Source organism: Arvicanthis niloticus, chromosome 26 (assembly GCF_011762505.2).
Source record: "Arvicanthis niloticus isolate mArvNil1 chromosome 26, mArvNil1.pat.X, whole genome shotgun sequence".
Taxonomy (NCBI): domain Eukaryota; kingdom Metazoa; phylum Chordata; class Mammalia; order Rodentia; family Muridae; genus Arvicanthis; species Arvicanthis niloticus.
In genome coordinates, this window is record NC_133434.1 from 14236786 (window position 1) to 14261375 (window position 24590).

The following is a 24590-nucleotide window of genomic DNA, read 5'->3' on the forward strand; positions in this document are numbered from 1 at the left end:
TGGATATATATGTATATATATTTATATTTATATATTTTTTTTTTCCTTTTTGAATTTCAACCCAAAAAATATTCCAGGAAAAGATATAGAGGCTGGGCTGGGTCTCCTTCAAAGGATATTTGCTACCAAGGACAGTGGACTGGCCTACAGCCAGGCTACCCCAGCCCACTTCTCCCTGCTTACTCCAGGATGGGAGTAACAGTGGAGGTGGGGGTACAGCTGGGAACAGGGGCCAGGGTAGTGGTGGCTCTGGGGTAAGAAGCTGGGCTGAGGCTGAGGATAGGTGTGAGCTGCCCATGTGCAGTCATCTTTGCCCAGTGGCACCTCAAAGCTGTCAGGGCTAAGAACCTACATAGGCGTGGGGGAGGCAGGTAAGCAGGATGCTGCAACTCAGGCCTGGCCTTCCCTTTCTAACTGATGATCTGCCGGGGTCGCCCGTAGCCTGTCATGCCAGCCTGTGAGGCCCCTCTGTTGCTGCCCATTTGAAGGCCAATGACGTGCTTCCCCTCCTGCAGTTGGCTTTCTGTGAACTCCCTCTTATGCTCCTGGGCTTTCCTAGAAGAAAAGGAACCAGGGTCAGGCCTGCTAGAACTTATGTCCTCCAACTGTTTCCCTTCCTATCTGTCTTCTCTTTTTCCCCTGGGTTTGTCTGGTCCCAGGAGTTAGGGAGCCTGATGGAGCACACATTGGTTAAAGGTAGGAGTGCAGAAGTAAGACCTCATTTCCCCCAGTCTAACACCCTCACCTGGGATGTTCCTGCCTCTGCTATACTTGATCTTTACCACAGCTGACCAGCCCAAACCACCCGAACCCCACAGAGACCCAGTGGCCACATACTTCATAAACCAGTTGGGATCTCCACGGTAGTGTCCATCGTTCTTGGTCACAGCCAAGCTGCCCAAAGCCATTAGAGTCCTCTGCACTGCTGCCATGTCCTTGCCTATGAGAAGAGTGGCCAGGGAACCAATTTCAGGACCATATAGGCAATACCTGCCCAGACTCAAAAGTAGTCAAACCAAGAGCAAGTGGTACCAGCTCAAGAGGGTTCAAGAGACCCTATTCTAAACCCTAGTGAGTGTGTGCTATATATTTTATATTCTAGGATCCAACACAGGCCCTTGTACATAGAAGGAAAATGCTGTCCCACCAAACCGGTCCCCTGTTCTGTGCTCTCTTGGCATATCCCATTCCTGCTATGCACACATGGACAGAGCTGGTTGTGGCTCCTGAGTTTTCCTCTTCCTGCCTGTTAGTGTTCCTCTCCACTGGCCCACTGGTTCCAGCCCTTTTCCTCTGTACCTTCAAAGAGGTCAACAGTCTGGAACATGTCAGTCTTGGTGACTCCATAATCCTCAGCTGCCTTCAAGAATTGAGCCACCTGTTCCATCTGCTTGAACACCATGGAGGGTGGGTTCTCAGGCACCTTCACCGGCTTGGAGCCCTCAGGATACAGGCTGTTCACCAACTTGCTCAGAATCTGACAGGGACAGAACACAGCTGAACACTCAGCTAAGGGGTTCTGTCTCACAGTTTGTAGGGTGGCATACACATCCCTAGACCCTCTTCGCCGGGTGTCACTCACCACGCCATTCTTCAGCCACACCTGGAAACCCAGGCGCCCACGATCTGGGCGGCCTACATCAGGGCCACACTGCATTACAATCCACTCCACTAGTCGCTCCTCCAGCTCCTCGTCATACTTCTTCTCAATTTTGGACTGCACTTCACGGCTCATGCCATAGGATGGACCCTTGTTGGCCATGTTGAGGCAGAGCTAAAGCAGACAGTGTGGAGAAAAGAACAAAGAGCCAGGGAATTGCTTTACTTCATTTGTTCTAAGCAGGCCTTTCACTCCGAGGGGTTCCCAGCTACCCTAGGTACCATAGCATGACCAAGGAGACCAGCTTTATCCACTTGCTTCAGAGACTCCTCTGAACTTGAACTTCAAGAAAATAGGTCTTAGATATTTGTCAAGAGAACAAATATCTAGAGCAAGAGTTGTCAACTTTTTACATAAAAGACCAGAGTAAATATTTTAGACTTTGCAGGCCATATGGCCTCTATTATTGTGTGAAAATAGCCCAGCTGAATGTTACCAATGTGTGCCAATAAAATTTTGTTTATAAAAACAGACATCAGGCTGCATTTGGCCTGTGGACTATTTTGACAACCCCTGGCCTAGAGTCAGCCCTCCCTCCTTTGTCCCTCTCCTCATTCCTTTCTCTCTGCAGTACTGGTGGAACCCAGGGCTTCACACAGAGAGGGAAGTATGCATTGCTAAGCTTTGTCTTCAGCCTTCTCTTTGTTTTATAGTTTGTTTGTTTTGTTGGGTTTTTTCCCCAAGAAGGGGTGTCACTGTGTGGCCCTGTGTAGGGTAGGCTGGCCTCCAACACACAGATCTGCCTGCCTCTGCCTCTGGGGTGCTAGAATTAAAGGTATGTGCCACCAAAGTCTGGCTTGTGTTACAGTTTTGAGGCATTGTCTCACTAATCTTTACAGGAAGGCCTTGAACTTGGGATATTCCTGCTTTAATCTTTGGAGTAGCTGAAATTAAAGCCCTGCATCACCTGGACTGGCTGTCGAGAGCATTCTTTCTTTACCAAGACTAGCCAGAAAAGCACTAGAGATGTCTTCCAGAAGCCATGTTGAACCCCAGATGAAGCCAGCAGATATCTTTGTCTAGCTACCAGTTGCCACCAAATCTTTACCCTCTGACTCAGAAGCTGGAAGAGCAAAGTTCATCCCCCAAAGTGCAGCTGACAAAATGACCTGATAAAGCCACCAGAGTCCAAGGGTTCTCAGCGACTGCATTCTCAGGGAGACCCAGATGAAAAAGCACTGTCGTGCCTGTGTCAGCCAGCTGTGGCTGTTGCAGTAGTTAGAGGAACCATGCAGTCAGGGTTCTCCAGGGATAGCCCAGGGCCAAGAATCTGCCAGCCAGAGCATGGGAAGCCTGGCCTGTATGTCAGCTGTTGCCTCAAAGGCTTATGCCCGGCAACTCCCTGAGGATCCAGATATGGGGGATGAAGGCTGCAGGAGCAAAGCAGGCAGGTAGGTCCCTGGGTAGATACCATCACAGCTGGGACCAGACCCCCCTGTCAGCAGAGGATACCCTGAGTGGGATGCCATCTGTTGAGGTGTCTGAAGTACTTTGCAAACCAACCACAGCTTCTGAGAGAGAGGTCATAGGTTGGGAGAAATGTTTGTATGAGCATGGGGCAGTCAGCAGGCTCGCCCACCTGCTTCCCATGAAAGCAGGGACCTTCTCCATGGTCGCAGCTGGGGAGGTGGTTAAGGAGTGGAGCAAATGTTTCTATGTGGCTTTGGTCCCAAGTCAGCTGTCAGACTCTGAACGTCTTGCCACCCCATCCCCTGTGCTGTCAACCCTCTTCTGTTATGAGCGCTCTGCTTTTGAAGCAGGGCCAATCATCTACTCAGAAAGCCAGGAAGACGCTGTCTATGAGTTACAGGTCACACAAGCTTAACTGAGCTCCTCGTGATGGTGGGGAGTGGGAAGGGGGAACTTTAAACAGTGAGTTTAGACAGTACACTGATCTCTGTTCCAGTTCCCACCGCCTTCCCCAAAGCAAAGCATTCCCTGAGCCCAACACCAAGTTAGAGAGAAAAAGAAACAGAAAAACCCAGAAGACCTCATCAAAATGACAGCCCTAGAGGCATCTCACTTCCCTGAGGTGAAGGAGAAGGGACTCTCACCAAGAACGTGGCTTTCTGAGTACCCTCTCCCAGCTGGCGCTGGAGGGACTCAAAAGCCTGGTTTCTGTTGGGAAGTTGTCAACAGTCATGGTCCTCAGAAAACCACCCCATTGTGTGGCCTGCACCCCCCCCACACACACACACACCAGGAACTGCTGGGACAAATAACCACAAAAGCCACAAAGCAAATGGAACCAGGTGACTTCGATGTCCCTTCCTCCTAGCCTCCCCTCAGCCTGTCTCTACCACTGGCCACTCCCAACTAGTTTCAAGCACCTTACAGTTTCCTTTCATTCCTGACCATGTTTGTCTCCTCACCTGGCCACTAGAGGAAAAGATGGGAGAAGAGTGTCCTCACATGCACTGTCAGTCTCCAGGAAGTTCTGAACAGACAGTATCAACTGCAGGACCAAGAGCAAGCCGTAGGACAAGAGACAAGCGCACACCCTGCAGCCCTGACATGTAGGTCTGGGTCAGGGCATGCTCTCAGGATTCCAGGCGCCCCTTACAACTCCACCCAGGAACCACCCTTCTCTGTCTCTCCTGGGGGAGGTGGGAAGTAGAAAGTCCAGAGACGTCTCTTTGAGAAGAGGCCAGGAGAGCAAATATGAATAAAATATGATATATATGATATATGTGTCCAAATGCCATGGTGAAATACATTACCTTGTATGCTAACTGAAAAAAAAAAAAAACACTTAAGAGAAAAAAACAATCAAGTTCTCATCTTAGAGGCAGCGGGGAGAGGAGAGGGAGATGAAGGTGGTGGTTTGGAAGCCCACCCGGATGTTTCTAGGCAGAAGCTCCAGAACAGAAGAACACCTGCATAACCGCACAGCTTGTATGCCTGTGGCCATGATTCATTCCAGTCAGCCCTCCAGTCAGCGAGTGGAGAGGGTAGGCTGTGGAAAGGGGCCTCCACCTAGCAGGTGCCCCGGAGAACAAGTAGAACCAGGGTATATCTGCCTGTGGTACCCCAGCCCACGAAACAGCAGTAAGGGTGAGCATCTCCACACCCTTGAGAGGAACCTGGAAGTAAGCAGTCCTGTGGGTGACATCCCTTAGATAGCCCCAAGTGGAGCCACCAAGACCCTTTGGATGGGGCAGGAGTCCCAGGGCTGCCCGGTCCCAGTTCCTCCACCTGTCACCTATCTGCCTATAGTGGCCCGACCTTCTACTTTCAGACTGGACTGAGCTGCCATGGAAAAGCAGGCTCTATCTCAGGTTCTTCTACCAGAAGCATTAAACTTCTGTGGTAGATAGAGGGAATGCCGTGCATAGTACCCTGGGGTTTGATCTCCAGCGCTACAAACAAATAAGATGTTTGTAGTCTTCCAAACTTTAGTCTTCCACTGGGATGGGGGGGGGGTGCTACCTCCTGGCTCTCCTAGGTTGTTGCACAAGCCCTGGGGACCATCCGTGGGTCACAGCTCTCCAGAACTTAGCTCCTCACCTTCTTGGAGATCCCTTGGCCTCATTTACATTTCTTTGGGTCTAACACACAGCCCACAGGTGGGACAGTGGCTGAAATAGGAACCTCCCTCTCTCCCAGTGACTTAACCCCATTGATTCTTTTGCCCCAGTCAAGTCTCCCTGGGCATTTTAACCGGACTTTTTGCCCAGTCTAACCAAGAGTCCTGGGGACCCAATTCCACCTAACAAGCTAGAGGAGACTAAGGGAGCCCCCAGCTGAGCCCCCAGCCCTGCCTGATGGCACACACCCCTTCTGCTCCCGTTGCTCGCACTTACAAGGCTTGGTCGTTTGTGGGCTGGAAGGAGAGTAGCGTCGGTGTCTGGGCTGTGGCAGACAGGCTGGGGCGCCGGCTGGGTGAGGGGTTTAAAGGGCGCCGAGGCAGTGATGTCACCTCTCTGCCGGCCCGCTGGCGCCCCTCCCTGCCCATGCAAGTCTGCTCGGCTCCCCACCCCCGGCCGCCCCACTCACTCCACACAGGCTCCATATTTGGGGAAAGACACCAAGTTGGAGCAGTCTGTCGGGGCCAGCCTGAGACATTCCCTGCGTGCTTTGGAGATGCTGCGGGGGTCGGGGCGGGGCGCTGCTGAGGGCGGCGGGAAAAACCTTTTATGGGCAGGACCCTGAAAACCTTCCTTGCTACCCCGACTTGGGTCCGCTCTTCAATGAGAAAGAAAGGAGCAGGCGCTCTAGGCAGTTTGGCCCGACAAAGGAACGTTCTCGGAACTTGTAGGGGACAAACAAGCCATCTTCTTGCAAGGCTTTAAAATCCAGTTGGTGGAAACTAGTCTCGACTGCAGCCTGGCTGCTCACCAGGCACTATGCAAAGGCTTTCCTTTCACACTCAGCTTTGTTATGAGGCAGGAGTTACCACCCCGTTTCACAGCTGAGAAAACTGAGGTTCAGAGTGGCCTTTCCAAGGCCACCAAGTGAGTGACGGAACCTGGGTATTCCTGCCCACTGGTACAGGGAACGCTTCTGGCTGGAGCTTCATTCGCTCCCTATCTAGAGCACAGTGACAAAAGGAGGATGTTTAAGGCCTGGCAGGGCTGGAGGTAAGACTAGGAAACAGTGTCACGGTCCCCTCCCTTCAAAACAGTCCTTATCTTAAAAGATTCTACCACACCCAGAAGGGGGGGTATCATCTCGCTTGTACCCAGCTGCAGTGGGCTCAGGCCTCAGGGGTTAAAGACAACTCTGTCTAACCTGATGATCTGAGTTCAATACCCAGAACACAACACAGTGACGGCTCTCAGCTCTCCTCTGACCTGCACATGTGTGCTATGTCTCACACACTGAATACAACTTTTTTTAAAAGGTGAGGCTTTAGTGGTGTCTCTGAACCCTGCACCCAATTCTGGGAACTTCAGGAGAGAGAGAGAGAGAAGAGAGAGAGAGAGAGAGAGAGAGAGAGAGAGAGAGAGAGAGAGAGAGAGAGAGAGAGAGAGAGAGAGAGAGAGAGAGAGAGAGAGAGAGAGAGGAGGACCCTCAGGCAGGGTCAGAGGTGCAGCTTCAGAAGCTCCACCCACTACAGCCAGCCTGGCTGGTTTAAGCTAGTGGTGCAGAGCTACAGCACCTCCTTGCGGCATCTGAAGGAAGGGTCATAAGCAGGATGTTGGAGCCCCCCAGAGGTGACACTTTTCCTTCCAGGGGACTCCCAGCCACCTATTATGTCCTGAATTCACTAGACAGGATCCTTAAATCCCATCCTTTTTATTTTATTTTATTTTATTTTTTGGTTTTTCGAGACAGGGTTTCTCTGTGTAGCCCTGGCTGTCCTGGAACTCACTCTGTAGACCAGGCTGGCCTCGAACTCAGAAATCCGCCTGCCTCTGCCTCCCAAGTGCTGGGATTAAAGGTGTGCGCCACCACCGCCCAGCCCCATCCTTTTTATAATCTAAATAAAAACTCCCTCCTTAGGTCCTGCTTGCCATCCATTCCTGAATAGTCCTTAAAACCTCCACCTGTGAGCGCTCTGCCCACTTCAAGTGCATCATGGGCAGAGCCTGGATACCCATCTGCCCAGCTGACTGGAAAGGATGCTGACCTTTACACGGTAGACACAGGCAGGTGCTATGTGCCTGCTGGAGGGTGCTCTCACAGGGAGAAGGCACGGACACTTTCAGCATCCTGCTCCTGCCAGCAATGCTTGGAGCAAGAGTCACATGTTTACAGAATTAATGGGTAGCCTGAGGATTTTGAAGAAAACCCTGGTGGAATCAAGAAATGTCAGTATCCAACATAGTTGTTCACAGAAATGAGAAGGGAAAGCCAGAACAAATGGGGCTTGGGGGCTCCTGCACCTCCCCAACACATCAGTCAGATCCCAGGTCTGGTTCTTTATTGAATGCACTTGTTCATAGAAAACAATTGCAACCGTAGCATGGAGGGACACAGAACAAAGCTCAGAAACAAAGACCCAGACCTGCCTCTTCTCCCAGCCCAAGAGCTATAAAAAACATGGTGGAGAGAACGGAACACATTCCTGGGGCCCACTCTTGGCATCTGGAATGGACCTGGTGAAGGGTAGCCAAGGACCAGAGTGACCAGGGGCCTAGAGCTGGGTGACTCTGTAAACGCCAAGGACCAGAATGGCCAGGGGCCAGAGCTGGGTGACTCTGTAAACGCCAAGGCTTTCTTAAGCCTATGTGACTAACACAGAACTTGGCTAAATACTGGACGGAAACTCAGAAACCAGCCCTGAGTCCTTTGGTGAGACAGGGCCAAGGACACACAGGGACCTGGCATGTCCCTCCCTTTCTAAGACAGGCACTGGGACTCCTGCTCCCGTGAAAGAGGCAAAAGGGGGCTGTGTGCTTGGCACCATTCCACGGCCTCTGGACATTCTTGGGCAGTGTCAATGGCACTGAGAGGCCCCCATCTGGGGCTTGGCAGGACTGAGGGTGCGGAAGGGGACAGTGAGTTGCCACTTCCCACCAACCCTGGTGCTGGCATCGTTCTGGTGGCTGGTGGGATGAGGTGACTTCTGAATTCAGCCCCCAAATCAGAAGACTCAACCTGGGCTGGCCCTCACTGCTGAAGAACCAGCTCCAAGCACAGGTCAGAGGGGAGGGTTGTACCTAGGCCCCTTGTAGGCCTTAGCACCGAAAGCCTGGCACCAGCTGGCCAGCCCCTAAAGTCTCCTACCTGCATCCGTCCTGGCAGGCCAGAGTGGGCAGTGATAGTAGCCAGCTACAGACCCAGGGAGAACTTAGGTCCTGGTGCTGGACAGAGAATCAGGCACCAGACTACGGTCCTGGAGCAGAGCATGGGAAGAAGAAAGGGCTGTGTCCTAGGCCGAGAGGAGGGAAGGATGGGCAGAATGCAAGGCGTGAAATGGGACAGGACATTGCCTTCCCGCCTTCCTCTCCAAAGGGACAAATGGAGAGCCAGTGGATAAACAAGACAGATGGACAGATGAGGGTCCTGGGGGGACCCAACACTGAGAAGAAAGCAGCAATTTGGCCAGTGTCTGGGGAATGCGGAGCAGGCCTCCTCCGCAGCAGAGGCAACTGCAAGGCTCAGTGCCAACAGTAACTGTACTGAGTCAGGCCTGGGCTGGAATCTCGCTGTCTTGCCACGACATCCAAAGCTGGGCAGCAGAGCTGGGACTCATACCCTTGGTGCTTGTGTGGCAACGGGCAGGTGATGCAGAGGCGCTGGGCCCATGAGGGGAAGCCTGGACCACAGGTGCTGCTAGAAGACATAGATCTTGTCCCGCTGTACGGTGTCCAAGTCGTCATCCAGTGTCAGCAAAACCTAAGGGTGGATGGAGGGTCAGACACTGGGAAGGAGGGGCTGTCTGTTCTACCCTGCCCCCGCCGCCCTCAGGCCAGGCACATCCCACATACCAGGAAGGACCCAAACATGGCAATGGAGGACAGGAAGTGCCAGATGTCGTGATCATCAAAGAAATCCAGGAGGATGCAGTCGCGGTTGTGTTCCCTGGACTCTGCGGGGGTTTTCTGGCAGGGGACAGAGGCAGCAGCCTACTGAGTCTGCTCTGCAGGGACCAGCTCCACACCCACCTCCAACCCACTCCATGGCACCCCATTGTCCCTGGCAGGAGAGCATCCTGTTCTGGCTCATGCCTCACTCGGGCCCTCCTCAGCTAACAATGGCTTTTCTCAAATACCCCACTCTTTCCTCCTTCCTGCAGACCCATCTTTCCTTTATAGCTGTGGGCAGGAGGCTGTCATTACAGCTTCTACTCAGAAAGCCAGGGAGGGCCCAGAAGCCCCAACTCACTGCCTGCCTGGGACTTGGCCTTGCTTTCAAATTACCTCAGGGTAGGTTTCCCGGTTGTGACGCTCCTGATCCTCCAGGCTCTGCCCACAACCTTGCTGCCACAAGCATCTTCTGACCCTATGTCTGGTACAGCCTGTGCTGAGGCCACAGATCGAGACATATCTGACCCCATATAGTGCCAGGTCTCTGCCAAGCTCCCAAATCAGTGTGTTCTCACACATCAAAGCTGCCTTGGTCATTCCACCCTGTGCGGTTGCTCAGGCGACAGTGCTAGCTAGAGCTATGTAGCTGTAACCATGAGATTTTCTGACCACGAGCAAAGCCTGCCTCCTCCGAGAAGCTCTCCCAGGCCTGACTTGCCATCTTCTCTTCTGCATACTCCAGTACCCTGACTTGCTTGTGTTTCGTTTCAAACATGAAGTAGGTGTGGGGAATGGAGCTCGGTGGCAGAGCGTGTGCGCACCAAGTAGAAGGGCAGTTCTGACCCCTGGCCTTAAAACAGAACAAACCCCAGACGTGAGCTAGCAGTGTTTCTTTTGAACCAGACTGAATCCAACGGCACCTAGGCAGAGGCCATGTTATACTCAATTCTGTTTTTGCTTTTCAAGAGTGTCTCTGTGTAGCATCTGGCTGTCCTGGAACTCAGTCTGTAGAGATTAGCCTCAAACTCAGGGATCCGCCTGCCTCTGCCTCCTAGGTGCTGACATTAAAGGCGTCCACCACAATGCCTGGCACTTTCAGTTCTACCAGACATTCATAGTTGGATGCACACCAGGTATCCTTTGAGGTAGTAAAGAAACTGAGGTGTCAGGCTTCAAACCACAGCTGCCACACACTAGCTCTATGCTGGGGGAAGGCCCTGGGCCTCCCTGAAACTCAGCTGCCTTCAAAGTAACAGGTCCAGATTTTCATGCTGGCATATTGAGTATCAGAAGGCTTTAATGACAAGTCATGAGGGAAGGCTTGGTCCAAGGTGGAGAACTCGCCATGGGTTAACTTGCTACAAGCCTGGAGGTAGCTACTCACCTGCCACGTGCTGAGTCCCTGGAAGAAGAAGAAGAGCGCGAAGCCCCAGACCACGGAGGTGCAGACGATGCAGAGCAGAGGGATGAGCTTAATCCTCTCGCCGCTCCGGAGCTGGGGAAGGTCTGCAGCCGTCAGCCCAGGCCACTGCCCACCTTCTGCTTACCTGGGCCCCTCCTGGATTTACAGGCTCAACCACAGAGCCCAGCCAAGTCTCATGCCGGCAGCCCTGATGCCCACTTTGAACTAGGTGTCCATGTACCTACATCCCTGAGCCAACGAAAGCACTGGCTGGGAAGCTCCCTCACACTGTACAACCAGGAGAGCCACTGGGAGGCACCAGTCCTCAATGGCCTGGCCTATCATAAGCTCAGTGAACCCAGGCTAGGGGCGTGGCTTGATGGCAGAGCACATGCCTAGCAAGCAGCTCCCAGGAGACCCAAGCCACCCAACCACCCAAACCTCACTGGCGTAGACATATGAAAAGCTTCCTTTCTCCCAGCGCCCTGCTCTGGCCCTGTGAAGCAGAGAAGCTGCTCCCGCTTCCCATTCACCTTCATAATGATGTAGAAGGCGAAATAAAGCAGCAGGTTGCAGATGCCGATCGCCAGCAAGTAGGAGGCAAAGTCGTTGGGGCGCATGATGAGTCCGTAGGCAGCCCTGAAAGAGGGAGTGGGTTCTGGGGGGAGGAGGGAGGGCCTCACCTTTGCCCACACCCCCCACCACACTTCATCATTGCTTTCGACTATGTTCAGAAGCTCACAGAAGGTTCTAGAAGCCCACCGTTCTTTAGCCCCAATTCCTTATGTTCAATGCTTCAAAACTGTCCATAGCCCTTAAGTCAGCCACTGGCCGACTATGTATGTCCCCAGCTGACTCCACAGCCAATGGCCACACTCACAGCGACCAGTTGATAATGTTGCCCATGACCAGAAGCACCATTCGGTCCTGGAGGGAAGCAGAGACACAGGGACTGAGAGAGAGAGAGAGATAGGAAGGGAAGAGGCAGAAGGCTTTTGTCAGCCAGTACCCACCCCACGCTGGGTTCTCTGACCTTGATCCCACAGGGAGGAGGGGAGACAGAGGAGGAAGGAGTTGGGGAGCTGAGCACGTACCGTGTAAAGGGGCCCGCTGCACTGCCGGATGCAGTCTGTGTAGAGCACGTGGAGGATGCGGCGGAAGATTCCAGAGTCTGCAATGAGAAGGTGAGGCGCTGGCTGACAAGGCATGGCTGAGACGAGTCTTCAGAGGGCCCAGCTCAGAAACACCAAGGAGTACTCTGAATTTCCCACCCAGGGATTCGTCCAGCCCAGTCAGATCAAAGAGACATGGAAGGTCCCCTGTGTGTCCCCTACACCTTATGCACCCTGCCCTGGGCATGCTCTCACCCAGCTTCCAGCGGCCCATGTAGTAGAGCTGGGTGCTGAGGAGCAGGGTGGAAGTGATGTGGATGACCGAGAAGACGATCCAGAAGGCTGTGTTCCCTTTGCCAAAAACCTGTAGGGAAGCCCGCAGGAGTGAGGGCGCAGTCCTCTCATGTCTGCACCCTTACTAGCGCAAGCAGTTGGGTTACACTTCAGTTAAAGAGGGACCCAGGATGGCCCCTTAGGGGAGCAGCAGACCTCTCCTGCAGTGGAAGACAGGATGAGCGCACACGTGGTGGTGGTGGTGGTGGTGGTGGGGCTGTGGGGGTGAGGTGGGGTGGGGTGGTGCATGTGCCTTTCCTACAGGGTGTGCAGAGTAGACCAGGCCCTCACCACGCCCAGGACGGAGAAGAAGATGACGATGGCCAAGCAGGCATATGCGCTGTAGGCACTGGCGTTGATATCCGGGTGCCGCTTCTGATAGAGTTTCAGCATGCAGAGGCCAGCAATCATGTACATGAACGAGGTATCTGGGTAGGAACAGGCTGTGAGCTGCAGAGACACCACAGGGACCCCAAACAGAACTCCCAGCCCAGACAATCGGGAGCTTTGGAATGCCATCAGCAAGCTGCAGGGTCAATACTTCAGCTCCAGTCTCTTTGCTGCACCTGAATCCTACCACTTGTTAGCTAGTCTGTCTGTTGCTCCCTGAAGTTGAGGGCAACTTAGTTTGAGGGTCTCAGTATACGAACACCCGGAAGTTAGGGCGCATTTCCTGAGTCTCTCAGAGTCTCTGTAGGAATGACTGGAAAGAAGACAGCACAGACAGCTAACTTCTAGTGTGGGAGCTGCTCTCGGAAGCCAGCCTCCGAGCCTCCTAAGAGCTGGTGACCTGGGAGAGCAGGTTCAGCCAGACAAGAGGCAGCACTCACCGAACTGAAAGTTGGTATAGTTGGGGCAGACATGGTAACAGGCACTAAGTAGGCCCTCCATCATCAGCGCTGTGCCCATGGCATAAAACAGACCAAAGTGTTTGGGGATCCCACACTCCTGTGGGGAGAAAGGGAAGGAGGAGAAGTACAAGTGAGGTGGGAAGAGAAGGGTCCTGAGAGGAGACCCGAGGGGCATGGAGGAGGGAAAGGACTGCACGGTATGCTGAGTGGGTAGCAGAGACGGTAGGACAAGCCAGGACAGACTTGGGCAGGGCAGAACAAGGTAGGACAGGATAAAACAGCTAGCGGGGATGGGGTACACAGGGAAGGGCGAGCGTAGACTGGGGAGAGCAGAAGGCAGAGGAGGGTAGAGAAGAACCCATCAGGGCAGGGCGAAGCAGGGCAGGGCAGGGTAGGGCAGGGCAGAGCAGGGCTGGGTTGGGCTGGGCAGGGCAGGGCAGGGCAGGGCTGGGCAGGGCAGGGCAGGGCAGGGGAGGGCAGGGCAGGGCAGGGCATTGTGGGGCTAGATGGAGCAGAGTAGGACTGGACGAGGAAGTCAGTCTGCCAGATGGAGGCCATGGTGGGCAGTGGCTGGCTTACCAGAGCGTAGAGGTCGTTCCGCAGCAGGGCCCGGTTATGGTTGATCTCCCGCTGCAGGATGATGAGCAGAAAAAGCAGCCCCAGCAGGATGTACCCCAGGTTACTGAGGATGTTGTTGAAGGCGCTAGAAGGGACCAGACAGGCTTAGCTGAGACAAGGCCCTCACACCCTTCCTTTCTTCTGCCCAGCAGGCTTCACAAAGCCCCACCCTGCCTACTCTACCCACCCCTGGGCCTCCAGCACAATCCCCACCTGAGGTTGCCCAGCGGGTGGGCACAGAGGAAGTTGTAGTAGCAGATGTCCTGGTTCCCTGTGACATTCACCACCTGTGTGTGTATGGGGGTCGGAGTGTAGCTATTAACATGCCTGACTCAGCAGGGAGCCCCTGCCACACACCCTGGCTCCAACTGGCAAAACAAGAGCAGTGCCAGCATGGCTCAAGTGTGTACACAGTACCCAGGCTGGCACTCCTTACACTCCTAAGGTGGCACAGATGCCATCGTCCTCGTGTCATTAGATACAGAGATTGAAAACTCCAGAAGACCCTACCTCACAGTAAGGGGAGGGAAGTCACACATATAAAGTCCCGTGACCTCTGTTTCATAGGCCCCGCCCCGGCTTCATGCTGCCCCCAATCTGCAGATGAAGAAACTGGCGCTTAGAAGCCCAGGGCCTCATAGCCAAAGCTGAGTTGGGATTCAAAAGCTGCTCCCACAACCTATGACCTATGCTCACTGCAGAGTCCCTGCCTGCAGTGGCTCTGCAGACTAAGGCAGTTACAGACCAAAAACATCCACCCCTCGCCCTCTCACCGTCTGGTAGGTGATCACCAGCTGCACCACAGGAAGTGCGTAGAAGACCGCAATGGTGGCTATGTTCCTGCAGGGGAAGGGCCAAGGTAAGGTTGGCAGGACCTGAGGAGCCGCCCTCTGCAGTAACGGGAGTGCCGTCTGTGTAGCCCACTCACCAGAAGTAAATCTGGTACTTTTTCCGCAAAACACGTTTGTCCTTTCGTGCCAGGTCAGCCACACAGAGGTATTGCTGAGGAGAAGCAGGAATGAGCCCTGCTGAACCCCTCGTCTCCAGGTTAGGCTGACAAGTGGGCTTCCCTTAGACAAGCCAGAACTCAGGGGACAGGGTTCTGAGACTCCACATTTCTGTGGTTAAGTGTGCTAAAAGGACATCAGTCCAAATGTCCCCAAGCCAATTTCTCCTGGAGTCTATCCTGCCTGTCCCAGCTCAGGGCAGGTTCTGGTCAGGCTCTATGTCACACCTTGGTTCGAATGACGTTTTTGTCTGAGTCGATGTCAGTCAGTGTGTCGTAGTCATCCTCTTCCACAGAGCTCATGGAGTCCAGTCGTGGCCGTGGACCCACTGTGTCAAAGGAGCGGTCTAGGAGTGACAAAGGAAAGGGGCTTGGGCCCGTAGGACCGAACACTGGGTCTGCCCCCACCCATCAGAAGCAATGTCAAAATTATTCAACAATGGGAAAAGGCACATTGTGGCCAGAGCTCAGAGCAGTAGGGCGGGTGGCTCAGGTGCTGGCAGGAAACGGACTCCTAACTCAGTGGGAACTGGTGGGGAGTTCGGCCAGGTCTGGGGAGCAGGAGTGACTCCAGCCCTGCTCCACTCCTGGCTCTGACCCCTGAGTTAGGCCTTCCAGGTCAGGACACTGAGTGAATCCCACACACACTAACAGGATTGAACTTGGCCACTCATGCAGATTAGAGGTGCCCAGTCCTGTTGGGTTCTGAGGAGACACACCATGGCCACCCTGAACTAAAGCCCTGGTACATAGGCAAGGGCTTGAGGGAAAAAACACCCATCTCCTACTTCCGGAAGCCTCCTCCTGTCACGTCACCTGGCCAAAGCCCTAGAGACCAGGTGACACCCAGACCCAGGGTCCTTGGCCAGCAAACCAGGGAGGGAGGATTCTGACAAGAGGACATTAAGGTTGGACACTGATGGTGGCCAGTGGCTATCTTTCTCAGAAGACCACGGGCTGGCACAGATGGCACTTGCTAGGAAAGCCATGCACTATGCGTCTCTCTGGTCCCAGAGGCAGCCAGTTCCATGGCCTGACCATCCTGGCAGGAATTGATTGGCAGGGCAGCCCTACCCCCTCCCCACATCTACCCATGGCAATGCACAGCTGCCGCATCTGGCCAGAGGGAAGGCGCCGCTTGAACTGGTCGTGCCCTTGAAAGGAAAGGGAAAGTTACAGGGGAACTGAGGCCATGGAGCAGAAAGGAAGACGGGCAGAAGAGCAGCCCTTCCCTGGTTCCAGCATAAGGCAGAGAGGCAACCGCCCACCAGGACATTCCACCTAGTCAACAGCAGCCCTGAAGCACATACCCTCTGCCTGGCCCACTCACCCTGGTAACTGTAGGAGAGGTCCCCTGAACCTGTGCTTTCAACCAACCCGTCAGTGGATCCGGAACCATTTTCTGCAGGTAAGGAATGGGTGGTGAAGCGGGTAAAAGTGACCTCAGGACAAGAGACTCTAGATTTGCTCCTAAAGACTTCGGAGCAGCTTCGAGGGCACAGCCATCAGGAGTGGCAGCACAGGGAACTGTGGCTGGGCATGGACAAACACATGACTGAAACGTACCAAAGGAGCCATAGTTGTAACCCTCGTAAGGGGCACTGCCAGGAAACGAATCAGCCAAGACCCGAGGGTGACCTGCAATGAGAAGGCCTGTGAGCAAAGGGAGGCCAGGCCTGCGCCAGGGGAAGGGGAAAGGCGCACCTGGGAGAGACAGCCAGAGGAGCCATGCAAGCAGTAAAAGAAAACACACATCCCCAAACCCACCAAACCCTCACAATTATGTCACTCCAAGCAAGTGTGCCACCCTGTGTTCTCCTAGAAGAGGGGACAACCAGACATGGTGGCTCATGCTTGTAACCCTAGCACTCTCGCCTGGCTAAGACAGGAAGACGTTTAGGCCAGCCTGGGCTACTCAGTTTCAGGCTACCCTGAACTATGAATGATATCTTGTCTAAAAATTTTAACTAAAAAAAAAAACAAAAGACAAAAAAATAAAAATGGAGGGAGGATGGTCAAGGAAATAACACATCTAAGCCAGCAAAGAAGACGGCATCTGTGCCCGGGTCCCTCCCTAGGAAGCCCCTGTTCACTTTCCTCCCCTACACAGCAGCTCCTCTGCCCACAGCACCTGGAGCTTACCAAGGAGAGAAGCTGAGAGAGAGGTCCAAGCGGAAGGGAGGGCAGAGAGAAGTGATGGAAGAAAGAGAGAGAATTGGAAGTTAACAACCTGAGACTGAGCTGCACTGTCTGAGACACCAGTGCGGGCACAGGACAGTTTCCAGGTATCTATGGAGGGGTGAGCCAGGGCCCCAGCCTGGTTCCACTTGTGAAATGTTACTCCTAGGCTGAACACAGAGAAGCCACCAAGCTGCCCTCCTCCCCATTCCCCCTCCCATCCCTGCTCCCGTCTCCCACCAACGGATCTGGCCAACCCGGCCCCTGGAGATACCACTTTCTGGGCAGACTCGGTCTATGGTCAGCAGCAAGGTCTTCTTTCTTTGCCTGCAGAAATTCAGAGGACAACTGAGTCAGGATGAGGACTCATGCTAGGCTAGGCTAACCTTCCTTCTATCCTCTCTACCCATCCTGATCCTGGGTTTCTCCCGCCCCAGGAGTAACAGGGTGTTCCCAGCTTGAAAAGAAGCAATGACAGGAACCAGTCTTGCAAAGAAATGGGTCACGGATCACAGATCCCAACAAGTTCCTGTCTTGTAGTTACCTAGAGACAAGAACAGGTTGCCCTGGGCCAGCTGGGATCCCACTACACTCTCTCCCATGCCTCCACTCCCCCCACCCCCCCACCCCCCAGCACAGAACAGCCCAGCAGCTCTGCCTCACCTCCAGTTCTCCCAACAGGCCAGCAGCACAGTCAGCAGGTAGAAGGACAGGAATATGCCCAGGCAAAAGAGCATCCCACCAACATAGGCCTCAGCTACAGGGAGGGAAACAAGGGGAGTGTGGCGAGAGCACAGCAGCCCTCCCCACACTGCCTCTGGATGCCCAGGAACTTCTGAGATCTGGTTCTTCCTCCCCTGAAGCCAATGCCCAGCCAGTATGAGTATCTGTCTATGGCTCAACACACCAGACTCTGGCATGAGTCTACCTGCTCATGGTGTTCCCTAAGGCTTTCTCCCCTACTGATAGTCAACTCTATGTTGACATAAGCTTCAAACTACAGCTCAGAGATGGTGCCCTCAACAGCCCACAGTGACCTGGCCTTTGCTCATCCCAGGTCTCTGTACCCTACACAGCCCTCCTGCCCGATACTGCTAGCACACACCAGGGCTCAGTAAGTACTGAGTCCCCTTTCTAGTGTGTGTTGGGTTTATAATCGCATGTTTAAGATGCATTTATTTTTACTTTTTGTGTGTGAAGACTCTGACTGCATGTATGTATGTGTGCCACCCACAGGTGCCCATGGAAGACAAAGTATCAGATACCTTGCAACCAGAGTTACAGGTGACTTGTGAGCTGCCACATGGATGCTGTGGAATAATACTGGGATCCTCTGGAAAAATCACCCAGTGTTCTTAACAGCTGAGCCATTTCTTCAGCCCTCCTTGCTTGTTATTGTTACTTATTTTGTTTTTTTTTTTTTTTTGAGACAAGGTCTCATGTTCAAACTGGCTTTGACCTCACGATATAACGAAGGGTGAGTCTGGGCTACTGATCTTGTCTTTACCTCCCAACACTGGGATTAAAGAGGATGGGCCACTGTTTCTGGCTCCTCATTCTCATCTTAAGAGTCCACAGTTTAGAAAGGACTCCATTGAAAAATTCAATAGACATTGCTTAGCACTGACTAGGGCCCAATACTCTAATTCTGGGCTAAGCCTCACAACCAAATGTATCTAATGGGATAGCTTTTACTATTTCTGTCACGGAGACAGGGGACAGAGATTCCTCTGCTAAGAGGCAGGGTGTGAATGAGAACTTGCTTATCAGTTTGGCCATGGACCCTGTCCCATATTACACAGGGATCCACCTTCTGAATTTCTCTGGCTGGAAGCCTGCTTTCCGCTGTCCCCGAGCCTGCTGGGTAGAAGGGTCCTCACCACCCCTCCCATTCTGAGATCAGCTGCTTTCTTGGGTCTGAGAGGAAGCCTCAGGTGCCTCAGACTTACATGAGACAGCCTGAGAGACCAGCACTGACAGGGTTTTCTGACGGTGCCCTTGATCCACTGGTTCATCTAGAAGTAAATTGTCAAAGTGGAAAAGAAGTCATTGCTGGGGGCTGAGCTAGGGCTGATGGACGCAGGCCTTGGAGCGTCCCAGGGGATCCACCAACAGCCACATGGTCCCTTCTATCTTCTGGGAAGCCACTGAGCCTAACCCATCCCTCGCCAGGACACGAAACTTACCTTCCACAAAAGGGTAGAAGGGCAAGGACCCCCCGCAGGCCTGGTCCTCAGTCTTCACCACTACCACCACATAAAAGCTGTTACTGGGGAAGTCTTTCCGCTGTAGGAGGAGAAGGAGGAAGAGGAGGAAGAAGAAGAGGAGGAGGAGGCTGACGATCATCACTGTTGCCGTCTTTCTGAATACTTTGGACCAGAAGCTACAAGCCTCTTTCTAGATATAGTTTTACCCAAGCCTTGCATAGATCCCCTGCCTCACACTTCTAAGATGCTAACGATCTAACAGCTAGCCTCTCAACTGCCAGGCAGGTGCTCTACCACTGAGCTGCACTCATGGGAGAGGTGCTGCCATTATCTCAAACAGACCTTGAGAAGTCAGGGTTAGGGCACAAACCCATGGGCTCCAGCCTGGTGAATAGATGAGCACCTAGTGGTCTACACAGCTTGTCCTGGGCACCAGCTAGAGATGGCACCACTCACATACCAGAGAACACAGGAGCAGGATGTGGGGGTGGTGTAAGATCAAGACACAGTAAAAGGTTTCTGAATACACCGAAAAATACAACTGAAAAACATTCAAAATAAAATGCACCCTGCGTCCAAGGTGCTTCTAAAAGCACTCAGCCATGTTGTTTGTATCAGGTGACGTCACCTCAGCCCTGGTTCTGAACACACCATCATACACACCGTCATATACCATACACACTGTCACAGCGCAGGAAGCCAAGGAACACTGTCTGAAACTCAGCTTGGATGCCAGAGTATTGCACACGCTGAAACGCAGTGTGCTCACTGCGTTACCCCAAGTTCCCTGCTCTCATAGAAGCCTTCAGTAATGGAAAAAAGACTTTTGGTATTCTCCTATTGCCCTATCTCAAGCACGGAAGGATAAACTCAGTGCACCTTGGGTCTTCCTGGATTGTGTTAGATAAGGACGTTTGGTTTAAATTATTGTTTCGACGTGCTAACGACTCAATGAGTTTTGACTTAGGATTAGGACAAGATTTTCAACAATTTCTTTTTTAAAAATACATGGGCAGTGGTGGCGCACGCCTTTAATCCCAGCACTTGGGAGGCAGAGGCAGGCAGATTTCTGAGTTCAAGGCCAGCCTGGTCTACAGAGTGAGTTCCAGGACAGCCAGGGCTACCCTGTCTCGAAAACAAAACAAAACAAAAAAAAGTGCTAATTCTTTTTTAAAAATACAAAACGCCTCACGAATCTGCACGTCATCTCTGCACAGGGGCCATTCCTACTTCAGACCATGTGTTGCTGAAGTGAGAACAGTTTTTAAAATGTTCCTAGATGTGCTTCTGCCGAATGGTCTCATGCATTGCTGCAGTGGCACCCGCTGAATGGGATCATGCATTGCTGCAGTGGCACCCTCAACCCTGATAATTATAAAACAAAAATATTGGTCTCTGAGTAAATCTCTGCTGCTCTCTGATAGCATATCTGCCCTGTACCTCCATGTTATGTCTGAGTAAAATCCCTTGCTGATTAAAAAACAAAACAAAAAAAACAAAATTAAGAGCCAATGAGATGGCTCAGTGGAGAAAAGTTTCTCAGGCACAAAGGGGTCACCGTGAAAAAGTTTAAGAAGCCCTCTCGTAGGCCGGAATGGGAGGGACGACGACAAAGTGTGGAACGGCATCTACTTCAACAAACAGCCCCGTCCGTCCCTCAGAAGGTCGTGTGCCCCTCCTACCTGCACAGTGATGGCTGCCTTCTTAGTCATAGTCTGGTACATGCCGATGAAGGCTACATTGTTGTCCAGATCGTAGACAGGGCACTGAGGAGGAAGGAAGAAAGAGGCAGATGGATGGGGAACCGGGCCCTGGCCCCTTTTCTAATGCCCCAACTACTTTCTGGTGGAGGATAAAATGACACACCGCTTACCAGGACATCCTGGATAGAGATGACTGAGCAGGGGAAGGCCTTCTTGGAGGTCACCTTGACAATTACAGAGTCCACGCCATCAGGAAACTCATATTTGAAGTACTGAGAACACAGAAGGGTAGGGAGAGTGACATCTCAGGAGGATGCTCTCTCTGCCCCTCTGAAGGGATCGGTCTCCTACAAGGGAGGTTTCAGAATCTTCTTAGTTCAGACAGTGAAGCTACTTGGGGAGCAGAGCCTTGACCATGAGCAGGCCAGTCCTGCATGTCCCTGAACACTGATATCCCGCAAGCTCAGCTGGGTGCACAGGACGGTGCCTGCGAGGGAGAGTAGGAAGGAGAGCAAGCAGACCCTGTCACTGCACTGCCCCTGCCTGTCACTGCACTGCCCCTGCCTGTCACTGCACTGCCCCTGCCTGTCTATCCATACCTAGAGACACGATGAATTTGCTGTCCTAGCAATCCGTACCTGCTCCTGTTCTCATGTTCAAATCTCTCCCTGACTTCCTTTTTGCTGTCATTGCTATCTTGAGACGAGGTTTCTCTACGTAGCCTTGGCTGGCTTTGAACGTAGGAATCCGGCTGCCTCTGACTCCCAAATGCTAGGATTAAAGGCATGTGCGACCATGCCAGGGTAAGAAACCCCCCACTTTGACAAGGGATTTTACCTGGGGCTGGGCTGCAGTGGTATTGAAGGTAAAGAGCTCCCCAGTCCTACGGGAAAGAGAAGAACCCCACAATCACTGTCAACACTTGGGAAGAAGGCTGGGGCTATATGGTCCCCTCCCTCTTACCCTCAATACCTGAGCACAAAATTGTCCACACGGTTGACTCGGAGCTGGTAAGTGGTATTGACTGGTGACAGGGTAGACACGTCCACATAGAAAAACTGGATCTCAGACTCATTCTTGGTGGGGGGCTGACACAGAGTTCGTTCAACTTTTTGGTAGAGGTACTTACGCTGATATCTACAGTCCAAGATAGAAAGGGTGTGACTAGTCCCAGCCAGCCTGAGTTCTTCCTATCAGGTCCCCAGACCTCCCATTCCCTGGGTTGACAAAATTACCCTCCTGCTACTGGGCTCAGGGAGAAGAAACATAAAGGTTCCCCGGGTGAGGGTCCCTGAAAACTTGGCAAAGCCGCCCCTCTCCCTGCACCCCCAGGTCCTACTCACAGCCCTCGCAGGATTAGGGGCACCTGGAAGGACACAACAGCCTCCTTCTGGCGGACCACGAACAGCAAAGGCGCCCCTTTCTGTTTGTTCAGGACATTCACAGACACTCGCACGCCCTCGGTCTGTAGAGAAGGAAGCCCAAACTCAGCCCACTGTTCCTCAAACACATGACTCTACAGACTGCATGCTGAGTTCTACCCTATGCTATCCATCCTGGCCAGCCAGAACACTATCTGTGCTTCTCCTTGTGAGGGAACAGGCTGCGTTTCTCGAAGCGACTGACTGTCAGGTCTGAGGCTTGAAGAAGCTCGTCCTTGGAAGACTTGGGTATGTAGAGGAGCAGATCCCAGGCAACAGCAGGATATGCAGCAGAGACCTTAGAAGGTTCCAGGATAGCCCACAAGCACACACATGGATATATACACGTGTATACAGATGTTCCTGTGTACACACTGACACAGGAGAGCAAGAAGTGCCCTCAATCTTCTTTCTCATGAATTAGGAAACCAGCAAGAAGCTCCGGTCCCACTACTACTCTGGAGGCCAGAGCCTGCAGGGAGGGGTGTAAAGGGACTGTGTCGAAATACAAGTTGTCTCTCTAGTTCTGACCAAGGGCCAAGCTGTGAAGTGACTTTACATCTGAACCTCAATCGACCCCCTCTTAAAAAAAAAAAAAAAAAAAAAAAATCCCATCTTCTGCTATGGACAAAGCTACACTGGACAGCCGGAGTTTAAAAGCGAACAAATCACAACTGCAGACTAATTACTAGGCCGTTGAAACCAAATCTAGGGGTAACGTTTCCCTAAGGGGTAGGTGCCACTTCGGGGATGATCCTGGATATGGGACTGAAAGGGAGATGAAACTTCAAGGAAATGAATCCTGATGGTAGATCATGGCCTGCCAGAAACCAAACTCCTTTCCCTCCCAAAGAAAGCCTCAGGTGCCTCCTCCGAAACTCCAGTGCTTCCCAGTCAATCCAGATCGGGCCTTGGAGAAAGAGCAAGAGAGCTAGAGAGGAGGTCACACAGCCAGGCAGCAAGAATCTCCCAGGCTGTGCTCTGCCTGGGCCCAGCTCTGCCAGCCTTCCTTCTACTTTCACTACTGGGGAGAAATGAGTAAGTCGGAGATAGTCCTGCCTTAGAAACAAACTCCCTTTTCTCTTGCCACTCAGCTTGTCAGGGCCTTATCTTGTCACCTTCAACTTACAAGGCCAGCTGGCTTTCTGAGGCAAGGAGGTCTGTCTCCTTCAGCTCCCTGTGACGTTGTGACAGAGCTTTTCAGTTCTAAGTTGGCCCCATCTGGAGTTGTCTGAGCAAGCAAGGCTGGAAGCCTGTTTTCCCCTCACCCCGACCTCACAGGGCTGCCAGATTGAGAGCCAGGTCACGGAGCGGACCAGACCAGTCCCGATCACAGCTGGTGGCAGGGAACTTCCCAAAGCTGCCCAGCTGGAACTGCAGGGAATGCTGGTGGAAACCAGGTCTTGGCAAAGGGAGGGCGGCTCAGAGATTGGCGGAGAGGGCAGGGGCAGCATCCAGGCCAGGCCAGGCGCCCACCCTCTCGGCCGCCCGTGGGGTCCCGCGCTCACCCGGTTTCGGGTCACGGTGTGGTTGAAGGTGTAGATGTTGACCAGCTCGCTGTTGACGTCGTCCGCGTAGGTGCGCTCAAACTCCGCGTCTTTCTGCGAGACGTTCTTGGGCCCCAGAGCCCCAAGGTGGCTCTCGACGGCGGCCACCAGGAGCACGCACAAGGGCAGACGCCAGGCGATCATGGCCCGGGACGGCGGGGGCTGGCGACGGGACGGCGACCGGGCGCGTTGCGGCTGCCGCAGCAGCTTCCAGCATCTCACCGGGACCAGAACTTTAACCCCGGCCTGAGATAGGACGCGTCCCCTCCCTGGAGCCGCTCCTGGGCCTCGCGCGGACCCCGGCTCGCGTGGGCGGCACCGCGACCCGCAACCCCAGCCCGGCCCAGCCCGGCTGGAGACCCGACGTCCGCTCGCGCCCGGAGAGCCGAGGCGGCGGTGGCCCTGGCCCGGAGGCTTCCCGGACGCGGGCCCTTTAAGGGCGGCGGACGCGGCGCAGAACTCCGGGCTACCAGGCGCCGCGCCGCAGTAAACAGCGGGCTGCGCCCGCCCGCTGACGTCATGGGAAACCGACGCGGATTTAAAGGGCCAGGCCGCCTCTAACTGCTTCCCACGCAGCCGTCGCCGCCTCCTTCCTTCGCCGCCCTGTGAGTGTCTAGAGTGATTTTTCCACGAAGGATCACTAAGTATTAGATTCTTGTTTTTGTGTTCCGCGTTTTTTGGCCTTTTGAGACGGGGGCTTTCATAACCCAGGCTGGCCTGGAACTGGTTGTGTAAATTTGAAAAGTCTTGAACTCCTGCTCCTCCGCGCCCCCCCCCCCCCCGCTCCCCCGCCTCTATTGCTTGGTGTTGGTATTACTGGCGAGATTCACAGTGCCCAGTAAGTGCTGTGTCTTGTCGACAAATGATCTCTTTGCTTAAGCGGGAGTTGTTCCCCAAAATCACCACTCCAGCTTCATTTTTCTCCCTCACTGGCTCATAAAAACCGAAGAAGCGCCTGCCCACTGAATGCAGCTCAGCTGCCGCTCCCCTTTCACAGTAGAGGGGATAACCATAACCAGGACGCCATAACCAGGATGCCTTCCAACCTGTGAGCTCTACCCCTACTCCGCAGAGGCTGCTTTGTTTGTTTGAACAAAGCCCAGGGAAAGGGTCTGACCTTTAGTTGTCAATGGGCAA

The 24590-nt window shown here is 53.4% G+C and overlaps 2 protein-coding genes across 8 annotated transcripts; both read right to left on the reverse strand.

Moving 5' to 3' along the window:
• Window positions 1-12: 12 nt before the first annotated feature.
• Tagln (transgelin) lies at window positions 13-5623 on the reverse strand. 2 transcript variants are annotated; one of them, XM_076925017.1, is made up of 6 exons: window positions 5464-5521; window positions 4033-4115; window positions 1583-1774; window positions 1300-1477; window positions 838-940; window positions 13-555 (listed from the first exon to the last, which is right to left on the reverse strand). In XM_076925017.1, exons 3-6 carry the CDS (start codon window positions 1760-1762, stop codon window positions 411-413), a joined length of 606 nt encoding a protein of 201 aa, XP_076781132.1. In that variant the 5' UTR covers window positions 1763-1774; window positions 4033-4115; window positions 5464-5521; the 3' UTR covers window positions 13-410. The 2 variants fall into 2 exon arrangements, with proteins under 2 accessions (XP_076781132.1, XP_076781131.1); XM_076925016.1 differs by lacking the exon at window positions 4033-4115 and having other exon boundaries at window positions 5464-5623.
• A 1888-nt stretch (window positions 5624-7511) lies between these two features.
• On the reverse strand, window positions 7512-23948 carry Sidt2 (SID1 transmembrane family member 2). Of its 6 annotated transcripts, XM_076925001.1 has the most exons (28): window positions 23415-23948; window positions 21829-21950; window positions 21458-21622; window positions 21323-21368; window positions 20656-20757; window positions 20465-20548; window positions 18762-18861; window positions 18525-18590; window positions 17239-17332; window positions 16850-16902; window positions 15964-16035; window positions 15728-15799; window positions 15489-15551; window positions 14626-14744; window positions 14320-14393; window positions 14165-14231; window positions 13605-13678; window positions 13353-13476; window positions 12753-12870; window positions 12214-12350; window positions 11845-11953; window positions 11572-11648; window positions 11358-11404; window positions 11011-11116; window positions 10460-10570; window positions 9469-9566; window positions 9037-9150; window positions 7512-8944 (listed from the first exon to the last, which is right to left on the reverse strand). In XM_076925001.1, the coding sequence occupies exons 1-28, from the start codon at window positions 23595-23597 to the stop codon at window positions 8935-8937; spliced, it is 2607 nt and encodes an 868-aa protein (XP_076781116.1). In that variant the 5' UTR covers window positions 23598-23948; the 3' UTR covers window positions 7512-8934. The 6 variants fall into 6 exon arrangements, 5 of the variants coding, with proteins under 5 accessions (XP_076781116.1, XP_076781118.1, XP_076781120.1 ...); XM_076925003.1 differs by lacking the exon at window positions 15489-15551; XM_076925005.1 differs by lacking the exons at window positions 9469-9566; window positions 15489-15551 and adding an exon at window positions 16628-16714.
• Between the last annotated feature and the right edge of the window lie 642 nt (window positions 23949-24590).